The sequence below is a fragment of the Triturus cristatus genome, chromosome 7, assembly GCF_964204655.1.
Source record: "Triturus cristatus chromosome 7, aTriCri1.1, whole genome shotgun sequence".
In the NCBI taxonomy this organism is placed as follows: domain Eukaryota; kingdom Metazoa; phylum Chordata; class Amphibia; order Caudata; family Salamandridae; genus Triturus; species Triturus cristatus.
This window is the reverse complement of record NC_140590.1, coordinates 817,742,942-817,759,685: the sequence shown is the minus strand read 5'-3', so window position 1 is coordinate 817,759,685 and position 16,744 is coordinate 817,742,942. Positions and strand designations below refer to the sequence as shown.

At 44.7% G+C, this 16,744-nt stretch overlaps 1 protein-coding gene across 10 annotated transcripts in view; it reads left to right on the top strand.

Annotated features, from left to right (window-relative positions):
• Positions 1 to 16,744, top strand: part of TCOF1 (treacle ribosome biogenesis factor 1) — a 286,142-nt gene that overhangs the window by 129,612 nt on the left and 139,786 nt on the right. For 6 of the 10 annotated variants that reach the window (XM_085617719.1, XM_085617714.1, XM_085617712.1 and 3 more), the window contains 3 exons: positions 7,982 to 8,200; positions 8,854 to 9,072; positions 9,807 to 10,010. In XM_085617719.1, coding sequence (XP_085473845.1) covers positions 7,982 to 8,200; positions 8,854 to 9,072; positions 9,807 to 10,010 — 642 coding nt within the window. The remainder of the gene's footprint in view (positions 1 to 7,981; positions 8,201 to 8,853; positions 9,073 to 9,806; positions 10,011 to 16,744) is intronic. The other 4 variants (XM_085617713.1, XM_085617717.1, XM_085617718.1 and 1 more) reach the window with 1 other exon arrangement.

Here is a 16,744-nt window from a genome sequence, read left to right as displayed (position 1 = left end):
TCCGACTTCCGGGTTGGGAACCGAAACTAGCAGATCGAGTCAAACGTGTGTGACCTCACGGTACCTGTAACCGTACCACGCATTCAAATGACTTTTATATAGTCCTTAATATCTGTATTTATGTCTGTTTTAACGTGCGCTTGCTTTGGCAAATGCGAAGATTGAGGCACTCTTGCAAGACACCTGTATGTTATGAACACCGATACTTGTATTCAGTGCTTTAAATGGGAAAAAAAAGTGCAGGTACTCATCAGATTGAGATGGGCGTGGCAAGGGGGTGCGGCTAGAGGCGAGACTAAGGGAGGGGCTAATGAAAAACATTTAAAGGGCTCAAGAAATTTTTTGGGGTACAAATGACAAATTGCTTCAATCGGTAATGTATTGTTGGTGCCCTTGCATGTATTAAGTTGTAGTAGTTGACTTTATTCTCTCTGAAGCCGGCTTTCTGGTGTCGGTGATTTTCTCTTGCATACGTTTGTACTCCACTCGGTGACGTTGATCGACCTACCATGGGCGGTACCGCTGTGTATCCCACAGTTTTGCATTGAACATTTTCTTTCTACTCACTTACATAACGTGTGGTCTTGCCCGTTTTCTTCCTTGCTTCACTTATTTACAAAGGTTGGATTCACCATAGCCATTTCCTATGCTGCTTCTTTTCTTAGCCATTTCTGCTCCTCTTGTTTTATTTCCCCCAGTTAGCTGCATCCCTCTTAGTATTTTGTTGCTCTGTGCCCGCCCCCGAATTTAACGGCCGTCTTTGTCATTCTACTCCCCTCCACCCAGATCCCTTGCCACTTGCTTATTGACTCGTTCCATGCACAGAAAGCTTTTTTTGTGCCTTTTAAGCATACTTTTGCGAGTTTGTTTCCATATTTAACACTTCCTTTTCATACCCATTGTCTGTCGCTTCCACACTTTTTCATTACCATGTGGTTATCTTCATGCTTATTACTTTTATTGTAATTGTATTTTTTACGCGGTTTATTTCAAGTTTCCTCCTGTTCTATTTCACATTTTTCTCCCTCCCCCCCCGCCCTTCACGAAGTAGCAGTTTAACCTGTCCCATATTTTTGTAAATGCCTTGCTCTCTTCGTTGATGTCTTTCTGTCTGCCTTATTCCATGTCATTTTTACTTTATCCATGGTTTCTTATAAAATTCCACTCATTCTTTCGCACACAATTGGTGCAGTTCGGTTCTTTCTGTAGTTTCTACTCTTATTTTATCAATACACTCGTTGGTGCTTCTTCTTTTTTTTGCGCTTTTAGTTTACTAGTTAGTTTAGCTGCAGTCTACTCTAACAACCCCCACCCCCCAGGTGACTGCAGCGCGATCTCGCATTTGAGAGTGATTAAGCTATTGACATTGTAAATAACAATGCCGTTTCTGTAAATGTTTTTTAAAAACAAAACCTACAAAAATAATGTCATGAGCAATGCAAATAGCTCTAACTTTAACAATGCCGAGACCATTGCATTGTAAATGCTTGTTAAACGTTAGTAGCTGAGACCAACAATATTGAAAACTGTATCCTGGCTAAAGCAGTGACTAAACATGAAAACCAAGCTCTTGCAATGCCATAGGTCTCGCATTTGCGAAAGTTTAAGCTATTGGGATTGTAAATGACTGACTTTTATTTGTGTTTTATTTTTAAACCAGATAAATAAAAGGCATTGTTATTTACAATGCCAATAGCGTAAACTCTCGCAAATGCAAGACCTATTGCATTGGAGATGCTTTAAGCGCCCTTGCTATACTTATTTTTTTTTTTTTAAAGCGTTGGGAGTGAATGTGTGTCCTGCCTGCAACAGCAGGCTAATTAAAGCTTGCCGAGTAACAACACACGAAACGGGGTGTCGCCTTCGGAGGTTACAAAATGATCCTTTAGTATTTAACGCAGGCAGGGGAAAAAGCGAACCATTTCCTGTAGTATGGTGTGGCGTTTTAGTGCGCATGCGCTGCTCGCTGTGCGAGACATATTGTGTTAGAGGAGATTTTAGAAAGGGGATTGAAGCCCCGCCCATTACTTTAATTGGCTGGCGTCATTTATGGAAATCGATGGCCTCCGATTGGAAATAAGGCTTGTTTGTTACAGCCCTATCTCCTTTTTGGACTACCCATCCAGACTTGGTTTGCTTTATGGCTGTCGTGAAGGTATTTGTTATCTGTAGGAGGTGTGGACTCAGTGATCATGTTTCTGATGTTGTTTACACGCACAACGTGCATGGCGCGCTTTCACTTACCTAGCAGACCGTCACTTTTTTCCATCGCTCTTTCACTTAAAGGAAAAGCGCGATGTAAGGTGCTGCTTGTTATTACTCTGTTAAAGTTTACCATATAATTTAGTATGGCTTGTGTGGCTTGAATTACCAGGATGGCTAAAAAAAATTAACATTTATTTCATACAGGGGCTTTAAACATGACTTTCCTGGAGCTCCCAGAATCTTTAAGACAACACTGGTATTTCCTGCCCCCTTTCCTTCCGTCTTTCTCTCCTCGCTCTCTTGTTCTTCCTCCTCACACCCCCACAGCCTGTCCTCTTTCCCTCCTCGCGCTGTACGACGTTGCAGGCCGGATTAACATGGCAGTCGGCTGCGCTTTCCTTTTCATGTTCCTGAAGCCGGCCCTGAATGACTCTCGCCGAGCCCGGCGTGTGTAGGTGTATCTGGGAAGCCGCTGAAGAAAAGGACTTTCACTTTCACACACAGTGCTTGTTTGATGTGGAGGTCTCCTCGAAACGCTCCTATTGTATCACGATCTAAGCATATTTTCTGTGCCACTGCCAGCCTGAAATAGATGCTGCAACAGCACAATGCAGTGACGCCGGCCGCACCCTGTTTCCCGCCGTGGAGGTTCTTAATAAAACATGGTGTGATGTCTGCATAGCTGGGAAGGGAACCCAGGGAAAGAGGCGTTGACCAAGTCAGCAGGTTTGGATTTTTCGAAGTGCATGCAACTTCAGTACTTGCACAGAAAATCCACACATGCTACCTCAACCTGTGGGTAGTTGTGCACAGAGTCACGAGACCTACAAGAACCCATTCAGACAGAGAATAAAAACCTTCTTTTGTGCAGAATCTGGAAATTGGCAGGTTAATTGAACCAGCAGTATTTTGCAATGCAATAGGTCTCGCAAGTACACGATTTTGAGCTATTGCCATTGTAAATGGCAATGCCTTTTAGCACTGTCATTTACAATACCAATAGCTCAAATTTGCGTAAATGCGAGACCTATTGCATTGCAAATGCTAGTTTTTTTTGCGCTACATAGATACTATTTAAGTTCAGGGTTCTTGTACAAGCTGCCAAACATCTGAGGGAAATTGACAGTGGATTCATCTGCATACAAAGACTTAGTACGTTAACATCTTAATCCTGCAAGTGTCTTCTTAGGATGCAGTTTTTGCTTTGTAGATGTCACTTGTCTGCTATCTGTGATATTTGAGGGTTGTATGCATCCTTGCTTTACACCTTTTTTTGTTTGTCCTTTAAAATCGAGCTTTTACAAACTGAAAATATCGTTATTCTCTCAGTAAAGAAAGTCTGAAAAAGCTGAGTGAATTGTTTGTCATGTAAGGTATTTGTCTTAAATATGGCAGAGGTTCACGGTGTGGCTGATTTAAGAACTCATCCCTTCTCTCGACCCTTGTTCAATACTTCTTCCTGCACTGTATTGCAGGGGACATGGGAGAAGCTTGTGGAGCCTTGCATTAGATTAAATGTTCTCATGGGAGCAGCTTCTGCCATATATTAACATTTATTTTGCATAGTATTTTACTTCAAGCCCAGCTCCTCATCAGAGTATTCTCTTCCCTAAACCTTTCACCCCATAAGTTGTCTCTTGGTCACTCTCCTCCAAGCTTTTCAGCTTCTTTGTCTGCTCTGTTTTGTTTATGTGCAAAAGCGGTCATGCCAACATTAGAATTTTGTTCAAGAATGTGCACAGAAATATGGCTGGTAGTCTTAAGATGGATGATGTGGTCATGGAGTTTGCAAAAGTGTTTGTCACTGTGCCACACTATATTGTATATTAAGTTATTTAGATGAAGAGTGTATATACATAATTGGTTGAAAAGAAAGTTTCACGGAGTAATGAATTTCACAAATACTTCAATTTATTCTTAGAGAATTTAGAACTCCGTGAGAGCGATACTGTTTACATATTTGCTGATAAATATAAAGGAAGCCCTTTGATGTTTATGTGAATGAATGCATTGTAACACCAGCAAGTGCATTAGTAAGAAAACATGCATAGCAATAATATTGCTGTAAAAATCTTCACTTTTATTTTCCTGGAATGGAGGTTTGGAGCCTATTTCGGTGTTGGCATTTGTACTGAAAATTAGACTTTACAAGATGGAATGTTACTTCTAATTATGGTTACTATTGCTGCTGTTCATCTTTCTTGTAAATCTTTAGTGTTGATTGTGGTCTCTGTAGAAAACGGGGTTTTAGTTGCTGTACCCCCCCCCCCCCACACACACACACACACACTCGTTGGTGCTCCCTTTTTAGCTACTAGATGCTGTTTTTTTTATTATTCGGACCATGCACTGAGGCCTGCCAACAAGACCTCTGTGACTGTGCTCTGTCCTTAAAACAAACTGATGTCTAATTGTAACCCAGTTGGCATGGACTTTAGCAACCCTGCAAATCCCTAGTAAATGGAGCCCCTGGTACCTAGGGTATGGGTACTAAAGAGGGCTCCTAAGGGCTGCAACATATCTTATGCCACCCTAAGGGACCCCACACCAATTCATCCACTCATTTGAGCCATGCCAAAGACCATGCATGGGCTATATGTAAGTCACCTCTACAGTAGGCCTTGGAGCCCTAAGGTAGGGTGCATTATAGCATATGTGAGTACATATCTGCATGAGCAGAGATGCCCCTATAATGTCTAGTTCCATTTGCTGGACATTACAAGTGAGCAGGGAAGCCATCTTAAGGTATGTACTGGGCACTGGGCAAAACCAAGTTTCCCAGCTACATAATGGATTCACTGAAACCTGTGGTGTTTGGTATCAAACACCTTGGATTAATAAACCCACACTGATTCCAGTGCTGGATTTTATTATAACCTACATCCAGAGTGTACCTTAAAGGTACTCCCTGAAACCTACTAGACCTCTAGTGTTCTGGTTGACTGGTCCTGTCCAACCTGCCATCACAGACTGGTTTCTGACCCCGTAGGAGGTGAGAGCCCTGCTCTGAGGTCAGAAACAATGCCCGCTCTGGCAGGAGATGTTTATACCTCCTCCAAACAGAATGGCTACTAAATTAGCATGTCAAGGCAGGGAGCTTCAATGAGCACACCACCTTTGGTATCTGAGCCTGGCTTCTCCCAGACCCCCCCTGCCGTAAGACACATTTGGCACCAGGGCAGGGGTGAAATTAGATAGGTGTGTTACACTCGCAGGCTAGTCACATCCCTAGGGTGGGCTACCTTAAGTGACCACCAAAGAAAGAATTCCACCATTTTGTGTGTAGTGAAATAAGGAACTCTGGGAAAGGGTGATACTCACCCCACACAGGAAGTCGTGGTCTAGGGGTCAAGTGACCCCACGGGTGAGCAGCCCATCGAGCAGCCCATCGGCTACTACCCTACACTTCCCTTAATGTCATTAAATTGGGTATTCAGATTTGTCTGCCTGAACAAGAAGGAAGCATAAAGAAGAGTTCACGAAGAGAGAACTGATGAACAGCAGCTGACTTGGCAATTTGCATGGCTCATCCAGAAAGTGGTGTCACTTTCAAAAGCTGTGGAGGAGTGACCCACAACTTCAGCTGGCCAGCAACATCTCCCTTGGAACAGAGGAGTTGCTTCCATACATTCTGCTGGCACCAAAAGGACTGACAACGAGAGTATCTGCCAGTGTGACCCCTGCCGGGCAAAGCCTCACTGCACACGAGTCACCAAGGCTGAGTTGCCCCGTGAACTGATGGTGCCCCGGAGTCATAGAGACCCTCGAGAGTTGCCCCCACCTCACTTGGGCTCCACCAGACTGGCCCCCAGTACCTGCCTGCAGCCTCTTTTTGCAGGAACTGCAAGATCCTTTGGACTGCTGCCACCCAACGCCTGAAGACACCCCTGCACTAGAGCCCTACAGCCTGAGAAGTGGATCAATGGTGCCCATGGGGTCCTGAGACCCTCCACAGGTGTACTCACCTTTGGGATTGGCTGGACTGGTAACTCAGTCCCCGGCTACAGCCTGTTTTTTTGCAGGCAACGAAAAACCATGAGTGCCTCCTGCAGTGCAACCCACCAGAGAAAGCACCACTGCTCACAAGCCCACCCAGCCCCAATTCCAGTGGGCCAATGCGGGCTCTGCGTGCCTGAGACCCCCAAGGACTGAGCCCCCCCTGTGGGTTCATCCGGACTACACCCCCCCCGGTCCTTGCTTGTGCAGTCTTTTGAACCGGACTGTTCCCCATTGATTTAAACGGGGCACCTGATGCTGTGATGCACCTCTGCAACTGGACTCCCCAGAGCTGACCGTGGTGACATGTTGGTTGGACCTTGTCGCATACTTCTGTTACATCCAGAAGGACCGTCCCATAAGTCGCTGCTAAGTACTAGTAAGAGGTATGTTTCTTTCCTAAAGGATAACATTACAGCTTTACCAATTCAAGAGCTGGTGTATTTCTGTATACTGCAAAACTGTGATAACTCACAGACCGCAAGTGTATTTCTGTATACTTTCAAGACAATGATATCTCAAAACAAAGTACTTACCCAATTGCAAAGTTCTTGGTGTTAAAAATATATATTTTTTTATTTTATTTTTGTACATTGGTGTGGTTCTCCTTTTTGAGTGTGTGTGTGTGTGTGTGTGTGTGTGTGTGTGTGTGTCACACAAATGTCTAACACTCCTCTCTGATAAGCCTAAGGCTGCTCGACCACACTACCCTGGATAGAGCACCTTGGGATTTCTAGAGCAAGTGCCTGTCCACTCATGAGGGATATCTAGACTTGTTACACAGCCTACCTCTTTTTGGTATACTATAGAAAGAGCCAGCTTCCTACAGTCTCCTTGTAGTTTTAGAAGAAAGGTCACCACAGCACTTAACATAAAGCACCATAGTTCTTTTCTGTTTTTTAAAGCTCTGAGCATTTTTGTCTGGACGAATTAAAAAAAAATAACCAAAAAGTACTACACAATCAGCAGTTGATCAATTATAATATGTTAATAGGAAACTGTCCTAGCACCCTTTGCAGATACAGTGCCGTGAGATTTTGGTTTGCACAGTTGGAATGCAATTTTACCTTTAATCTGCTGAAGGAAGGCTTTTTCAGAAGACTGCCGACTTTCAGCTTGTATTTTGCATGGTCTTGAAATCAAAAATGATGTAATCTAATCTGCTTCTTTTGAACTTAAATAATCATGAGTGATTATGTTGGAACAAAAGCTCGAAGTGAAACTGCTTTTATAGATGAGGCGTTTTGCTCTAACTCTATAATGTGTCCCAAGGCAGAAGTAACAGTGTTGGGCATTTTCCAGATGATCACTAAAGTACAGTACTGATCCATTCTCCCCTTTTTGAGCATTGATAACCTTTTCATTTAGAGAAGGTGTGGCTCAGTTGCTCTGAACCTTCGTGCTATTTTCAGTTTGTTGTGTGTGGGTTGTGGTACTTGAAATTTGAAAACTGTAAATGCCCCCCTCTTTAATCTGGTTCAGATTAACACATTTTTTTTTATTTCAAGGAAAGGAACATTATTTTGTGCAGTGTTGTAATTCATTGGCATTAGCACAGGGTGTTGCATTGTTCATTCTCAAATTAGCTCATTTTTCAGAATTGCTAATCTGCTACTTTTTGTCTGAGACTAGCTTGATATTAGAAAAAAAAAGTAGTGATTCCATCAATGACGTACATGGAATTTGAACATACTTTTTTGTTCTTCGTGATAATCTGCTCGGAGAATATATTTTTCTTCATTTGCTCTGCTGAATTGAGTATTGTTTTCTTTGGATTAAGGAGAAAGTGGATGCCAAAACTAAACCAGCAGGCAAGGTTGTTTCTAGCAATTTGGTATCCAGCAGTGGAAAAGCATCTACTCCCAATCATAAACCAGGTGTGCCTACACCAGGGAAAGCTGCTACCCCTGCAAAGGCAGCTGGAATTACAAAAAAGCAAGAAGAGACTTCAGGAAGCAGTGAGACTTCAGACAGCGAGGATGAGACACCTGCAAAAACGGTATGTTTTTTCCTCAAATTAGATTTCTGCATGTTCTATAAAGAAGAAGCTGTGAGTACACTAGATCCATTAAGCTGATGTGCTCCTTTTGAACTCTAACTCAGATGATCGAGAAAGCTCTTTTGAACAAAGGCAAAGTGTGAAATGCCTTTTCTAGGCTGTATTTTAATTAGCAAGTCAATCTATAATTTGCCAGATATAGCAACATAGATCGCTTTCCAAAGGTTTAAAACACCTCAATGTAGAGCTGCTATCTCCCCTATTTGAACATTAATAATCTTTTTATTTACAGGGGTAATGCTCACTTGTCTGTAATTTGAATTCCAAAACCCATTTTTTCAGTTTGTAATAGGTGGTGAAGGTGAAATTAGTAAACAGTAAAGGAAATGGCATTCTTTTCTGGGAGTTATTCCAGTGGCATTATTGTAGGATGGGTCTTTTGTTTAGTTCTCTCGTTTGCCAATCACTTTATCTGTACTTTCAGGCTGACTCGAAATAGTTTACAATTGTAAATGAAACATTCAAAGTGAATTTCATCCACGAAAGGTGGATCAAATATTGTGCTGTTACATTATTCCAGATAATCTCTGGATAGTATATGGTTTTATTTAATTCCCCTGCTGAATTCTGTATTTTATTCTCTATGGATTAAGGCAAAAATTGCTCCCAAAACAAAACCAACAAGCAAGGCTTCTCCAGGCAACTTGATATCCAGCGGTGGGAAAGCATCTGCAGCCACTCCCAAATCGGCAGTAACTGCAGCAGGAAAAGCTGTAAACTCTGCAAAGGCTGCTGGGATTACAAGAAAGCAAGACGAGAGCTCGGACAGCAGCGAGACTTCAGACAGTGAGGATGAGACACCTGCAGCACAGGTATGGTTTTGCAAATTGAAATTTTGCGTGTTATAGTAAGGAAAGGAGAGCCGTGAGTGAATACACGCCACCCGTCAAGCTGGTCTTTTGAACCCAAACACAAATAATAGTTATCCTATTTTACTGAAATCATTTTCCTTTGGTGTATTTTAATTTCTGTCACTCAATTTGTGCTTAAAACAGAAAATGGCAACATAGTGTTTTCCAAATGCCTTCAACACCGCAGTGAGGAGCCATTATACCCCCCTTTGAACATTAATGATCTTTACATTTACAGGAGGGTAGGGATCACTCGCCTTTAATTTGCATGCCATAACCCATTTCTTCAGTTTGTAATACAGGGCATGGAGGAGATAAAGTTAGTCAGCTGTAAAGCTTCCTCTCTAATCCAGTTCTGCTTCAATTTGGTTCAGATTCACAGTTTATCCAAAAAACGGTATTCTTTTCTGACTTTTCTTTTTCTTTTTTTTTCTTCTTTTTTTTTTTCTTTCCTGGTGAAGGAAGTTAGATGGTTCTTTGTCCAGTTAACGTTTTGCATTCGCATTCTGTTCTCTTCTTGCAGACCGACTGAAAACATGTTATCATCATTAAGAAAACCTTAAAACTGGTTTCAATCCATGAAATGTGCATGGAATATTATGCTACTGTTACTCTCCATAGCCTGTTCCGGGAAAACATGATTTCATTTCGATCCCCTGCTGAATGCTGTGTTTTATTTTTCTCTTTGAATTAAGGCAAACATTGCTTCCAAAACAAAACAAACAATTAAGGCCACTCCAGGCAACCTGCTATCCAGCAGTGGGAAAGAATCTACTCCCAAATCAGCAGTAACTACACCAGGAAAAGCTTTGACCCCTGCAAAGGTTGCTGGTACAACAAAAAAGAAGGAAGAAAGCTCGGAGAGCAGCGAGACTTCGGAGAGTGAAGACGAGGCACCGGTATATTTATTTTACATTTTATTATACACATATTCTCGAAGTGAAAAAGTTCATATCCATATGTTCGATCGGGCATCTGTCATACTGTATATGCACTTATTCTCTCCCAGTCCCACTCATAACCACCTCATGGCTGGATCTGAGGGCGTATTATAACGATTGAAATCTCTTCTAAGTTAGCATATATCATGGTGTGCTGTGAGAACCCTGGTGATATTTTGAACGTCTGTGGCCAGAGGTACACAACCCCAGCAGCCACATCTGTTCTATGGAGGTCTGACCCCACAGACTTAAGGAGCTTGTGAGCAGAAAGGAGACCCAGCCAGTTTATTTAAAGAGTGAGTACAGCTGGGTAGGCTGAACAACAATCTTTCCTGGGGGCCTTTAGGGCAGTGACAGGAAGTAGAGGGTGTCCTTGTTTGAGTATGGTGCACAAATGCTGATGTGGGGTTGTAGAGCTGCTGGATAACAGTAATTATGGCCTCACACTTTCTCAGTTTAGAAAGCGGCAGAAAGGAAGATGTACTCCTTTTGCAGCGTGAATCCTTCTGGATTCACTATGCTGTGCATTATTTCTCCGTCTTCTGGTTGTTTTTTTATTTTTTGGGCCCAGGTGGGCGGCGACGTTCCACCATTTGGTGTCCCTCGTGACGTCGCCACGCTTTCTGCAGAAGCTCCCACCTTTGGTCGCTATCTTCAGATATTTTTCTGCCGTTGGCTCTGGATCGTTGCCGAAGATTTCCAGAGTTTTGGAAGAGGAATCAAGCTAAATCGACGAAGAAGCAAGTTTTCAACTACACCGGACTTCAGGTCAGGCACCCGGAGCGACGAGGGAGAAGTTTTAACAAACAAAACCTTGACGTTTGACAGAGAATGCGCTCTCGGGGCTCCCTGAGCGCGGGGATGGACAAAACACCATTCAAGTTTTGCACCAATTGCCACCACAAGTACGCCCAGAAGGATCAGCATCCGATGTGCAACCTCCACCTGCCGCTCGACCACAGAAGCGAAGACTGCAACGCCTGCTCGGCGTTTACACCCAAGACCCTTAAAGTAAGGGAGAGGCAGAGAAGGGCGAACCACAACATGCGGGAGCAGGGGCCACCTCCAACGCTACGAGACTTGGCCTCACCAGTGGAGAAGAGGACAACCTCGCCGAAGGACCGGAGGACTGCACCGTCGTCGAGGCCCATAAGAAGACGTCGAAAGAGGTATGGGAGTCGTCGACCCCTAAACATCCAAGCGACACTCGAAAGAGTGAAGCAAAAGCCCCGAGCGACACTCGTAGAGGTGAAGCTAAGTTCTCGAAAGGAGCTCTGCTGCCGAAAAACTCACAGAAAGCAACAGCCTCCAGGGACAGTCAACCGAGCGGATCCTTCGAAAAGGACACCCAATCGGTGAAAACCCTCAAAGACGTCAAGGTTACCCTCGAGAAGGGCGCCCAGGAAAGAAGGGCAGACGTCGTCGACTGCCTTGAAGAGAAGCGCTCCAACCCTCGACGCCGAACATGTCGCCGAGATAGAGAGAAAGAAGAGGAGGCTCGAGGCCGAAATGGCAAGCATCCTACAGCGGAAAAAGGACTTTGAGAAGAGGAGCCAATACACCATCCCGTCGAAACCCACGGTTGAAGTCGACAGGGACGACTAAGACGCGGAACCGCCAAAAACACCCGAACCAGTCGTGTAACTGGGAGAAGACAACTACTATTTCGAGATAGAAGGCGACGAAGATCTGCAATCCTACCAGGACTCGACGTCCTCAGAGGCACAAGACGTGGATTGGCAAGATCTCCTCGCCAAATCGCCGGAAGAAGGTGTAGACACTTACCCTTTGGATCCCTCGCCGCCAGACGACATAGGGATCTGCAACATGGTCGTACAGAAAGCTGCACAGACTTATGGAGTGAAAATGGAGGCGGAGAAGCCCAAGGCAAATTTCCTCCTGGAAAATCTACTGCCTCAACAGACTAGGAGCCAATTCCTGCCCATGCTCCCTAGTGTGCTGGACCAGGGAAGAGAGGCCTTTAAGGAACCAGCAGTATGCAAAGCTGTAACACCTAGAACGGAGAAGAAGTACAAACATTCTTCAAAGGACACTGCATACATCCAAGGGTCAGTGCCAACTGACTCCATAATTGCAGCAATGGCTAGGAAGAGAGCTAATGTTCCCACAAATGCCGGACCACCTCCAGACAAGGAGAGTAGGAGGATGGATCTCACAGGGAGAAAGGTGGAGAGAAATGCGGCAATACATTGGTGCATCGCAAATTCCAATGCCCTGATCAACAGGCACGCATACCAACACTGGGATGAAGTGGGGCAGCTCATAAAGCATCTACCAGACCAGTACCAACAAAGGGCAGCTCACCTGGTAGAAGAAGGAAAGAACATGACGAACACATGCCTGAAATCGGCATTAGATGCTGCATAAACATCGAGCAGGCTAATGAGGATAGGAGTGACTGAGAGAAGACGCGCATGGATAACAATTTCGGGATTCAAGCCAGAGGTAGAAAGTAACATCTTAAATACACCCTTTAATGGAGAGCAACTGTTCGGCACACCAGTGGACGACAAGTTCACGCAGCTCAAGAAGGACAACGAAACAGCAAGCTCCATGGGAGCGTTGCAGTTCAGAGGAATGAGAAGAGGCATACCCACGAGAAGGCAGGGTGGTAGAGGAGGCAACGTGCCTAGCACATCGCACCAAATGTCCCAGCAAGGCTACCAAGGTAACAACCAAGGCCAGCAGCAGCAGGGACAGCAGCAGCAGAACTTGCAGTACCAGCCCCGGGGACAGTCCTTTCGAGGGCGTGGGAACGGAAGAGAACAAACACGAAGAGGAGGCCAGCAGCCCTCCAAGTGACTCCATCATGGAACAGGATCAACCAAAGCCACTACCAGTTCACAGTACTGGCATTCGTCCTGAAATCAGCACCAAGGGTGTTTACAAAATGCCTAGCAGCTGTCGCGGCACACCTACGAAGGCAAGGAATACACGTATACCCCTATCTCGACGACTGGCTCGTAAAGGCAAGTTTGTACAGCCAATGCAAACTACACATCCGGCAGGTCATACTAACACTGACAAGACTGGGTTTCTCGATCCATTGGGAGAAATCTTCACCAGAACAAATCAAGATAATCTTGGGGGCAGAGATCGACACCATACAGGCCAAAGTGTTCCCCAGCAGGAAGAGAACATTGGCGATACTGAAGGAAACACGTCATTGCCGCAAGGGGCAAGTTCTTACAGTGAGGACGGCGAGCAAGCTGATGGGAATGATGGCGTCATGCATCCACTTAGTCCCAAATATCTGACTACACATGAGACCATTCCAGGAATGGATCCAGCAGCAATGGTCACAGGCCACAGGGAGTGGGGAAGATCTTGTGGTTGTCACACATGCAGTGAATCAGGAAATATGGTAGCAAAGGGAAAACATATCACAGGGGAAGCCATTCACACAACCAACTCCAACAGTGACCATCACAATGGATGCCTCCCAGCTGGGGTGGGGTGCACCCATGAACAAGCTCAAGGTGAGGGGTCTATGGTCGCAGCAAGATGCGGTCAGACACATCAACTACCTGGAGCTAAAAACTGTATTCCTAGCCTTAAAAGCCTTTCAGAAAGAGCTGTACTGAAACAAGGTGTTGGTCCAAACAGACAACACAACCACCATGTTCTACATCAACAAACAAGGAGGAACACAATTTGTGGCACTATCAGGTCTAGCACAGGAAATATGGAGATGGGCCATCCCACTAAAAATAGACCTACTAGCAATACATCTCCCGGGAAAGGACAATGTGGAAGCAGACCGACTCAGCAGGCAGACATCTGCATCACGCGAATGGGAGCTCAACCAGCAGGAAATATAGAAGCTTTTCCAGAAATGGGGTACTCCGCAAATAGACCTATTTGCAACACACCAGAATGCAAAATGCCAACACTTCACATCCAGACAACCAGACCATCTGTCCCAAGGGAATGCGCTATGGATAAGTTGGTCAAAGACATTTGCATACGCTTTTCCCCTGATACCACTAATACACAGGGTACTCAGCAAATACAGAATCAGCAACATGACACTAATACTGATAGCACCTCAGTGGGCCAGGCAATCCTTGTTCTCACAGATAGTGGAAATGGCACAGGAACCAGCACACAGGTTCCCAAGAAGAAGGGACCTGTTAACAAAGCAGAACGGAAGCGTGCTTCACCCAGAACCAGAGGTACTCAGCCTAGCAGCATGGCTCCTGAAGACCTAGAATTTGCGCACCTAAAACTACCAGCAAGTACTATGGCAGTACTCGGGGAGGCAAGGAGGCCTACCAAAAGAAAGTGCTACTTGGCAAAATGGAAAAGGTTCTCCCAATGGTGCATCAAGGAGAAACTACAACGAAAGGTCACAAGGGTATCAACAGTACTAAAGTACTTAACACACCTGCTACAAAGCGGATTAAGCTACACATCCCTGAGGGTACACTTAGCTGCGGTAGTGGCCTACACAAGAGGAGAAACATGGAAAAGTTTCTTCACCTCTCGTGGTAAAGAGATTCTTGGAAGGGGCGAAGAGAATAGCACCTCCAAAGAGGATGCCAGCACCAGCATGGAACCTCAACGTAGTGCTAACTTAATTGATGAAGGCACCCTTTGAACCTATTCACAAGGCTACTCTGCACATGCTCACACTAAAGACGGCCTTCTTAGTGGCTATCCTGTCACTATGAAGAGTAAGTGAGTTGCAAGCTCTGACACTCCAAGAGCCCCACTTACAAATACACAAGGACAGGATTGTAATGAGGATGGACCCACACTTTATGCCAAAGGTGGTGTCTCGGTTCCATATTAATCAAACAATCCAAATAGCAAGTATTTTCCAAAAACCGACCACAAGAACAGAAAGGGCTCTACACACACTAGACACCAGAAGGGTTGTAATGCACTATATAGAGAGGACAAAGGAGTGCAGGAAAACAAAACAGTTATTTCTCTTTTTCGCCAGCAATTTTCTGGGAAGACCAGTCCCCAAGAATACCATTGCTCGATGGTTTGCGCAGACAATTCAGCTATGCCACAAGCAGGCAGAACAACAGTTACAAGGAACAGCTCAAGCTCACTCAACAAGGAAGAAAGGAGCAACAATTGCGTTTCTAGCGAACACACCTATCTAAGACATTTGCCAAGCGGCAACATGGTCTTCAGTGCATATGTTCACTAAGCACCACTGTGTGGATATCCAGATGAATAAAGAAGTGCAAGTGGGACAGAAGGTCTTACAACACATATTCAGTAACCAGTGCTCATCTTCCACCCAGCCACCGCAATAAGGACAAACCGCTACAAAGTCTATGCACAGCATAGTGAATCCAGACAGATTCACGCTGCAAAACGTATAGTTTCTTACCTGTCAGTGTAATTTTGCAGCTTGAAGACTTTCTGGATTCACTAGCGAACCCACCCTCCTCCGCCAGAAAGATGATAGGAGGAAAGGGATTTAAAAGGAACAAGACTTTGAAAAGTAACCGGGAAAACGAGATTAAAACAAGACAAGAAAAAAGAATCCGAAGATGGCGACCAAAGGTGGGAGCTTCCGCAGGAAGCGCGCTGACGTCATGAGGGACACCAAATGGTGGTACGTCGCCGCCCACCTGGGCCACGAAAAAAGAGAAAATACGATTCCGGACCCAACCACAAGATGGCGGAATAATGCACAGCATAGTGAATCCAGAAAGTCTTCAAGCTGCAAAACTACACCGACAGGTAAACTATACGTTCTCACACTCTTTAAAATCCGACTCTGCCGAGGAGAGTTGTAGCAGATAGCATGGGAACCGAGCCACTGGTGAATGCTGAGGCTTGTTCAAGGGGAGGGTGTCTTAGAGACATCATTCTAGGTCATACACATAATATTTATTAGTTTGATGGTATTGTATTTTCTAGTACTTCAGATTTTCACATGCTATGCCCACATTTTTGTACCAGAGTTCTTGCACAGTCAGCATATATCTGAGTGAGAGGCTCCAATCTCAATCAGGCTATGCACTACCCCCCCCCCCCCCCCCACCCACCCACCCACCCACCCACCCACACATGAGTTTATATTTTCTTCAACGCCAAATGTTAAATATATTGGAGCCTGCATGGCAACAAGGATTTGGACGTTAGGTTCCAGGACTGGAGAACCTGTGTGCAAGAGTTACTTTGTTTTCATGCAAAGATTCACAAGCATTAAATAGTGCTTGTAGGTGAAAGCATAAAACCTAGAGGATAATGTTTTTAAACTTGTCTTTGCTAATTTGGAAACCATCATGGGGTATGGAGAGAGCATGAAGTAGGCCAAGTGTGTTCTTTTTTAGGTTTAAATCTTTTTTTATTATGGAGCAACACAAAGAAAAAGTGCAATAACGTCGGGCCACGCAGGGCCCGGCAGCTCTAATGATAAAGACATTAGATATGAGAGCTCCATGTTACAAATACGTTCCCACCACCCACCCAAATAGAGAAAGAGAAGGGAAGCTAAAGGGAAGAAATATAGAAAAAGGGAGCCACCCTCTACCCTCCCAAGGTTCATTGCCTCTGAATGGCGCTACATAGAACAGCTCGTCCTAAATAAGGTTGAGATGACTCATGTAGAGGAGTCCGGAGCAGTAAGGTGCAGAAGGCGTAGGTACTTGGTACAGTACAACTCCCTAAATTCTGGAGCTAGCAGGGCTAAAAAGGGTTGC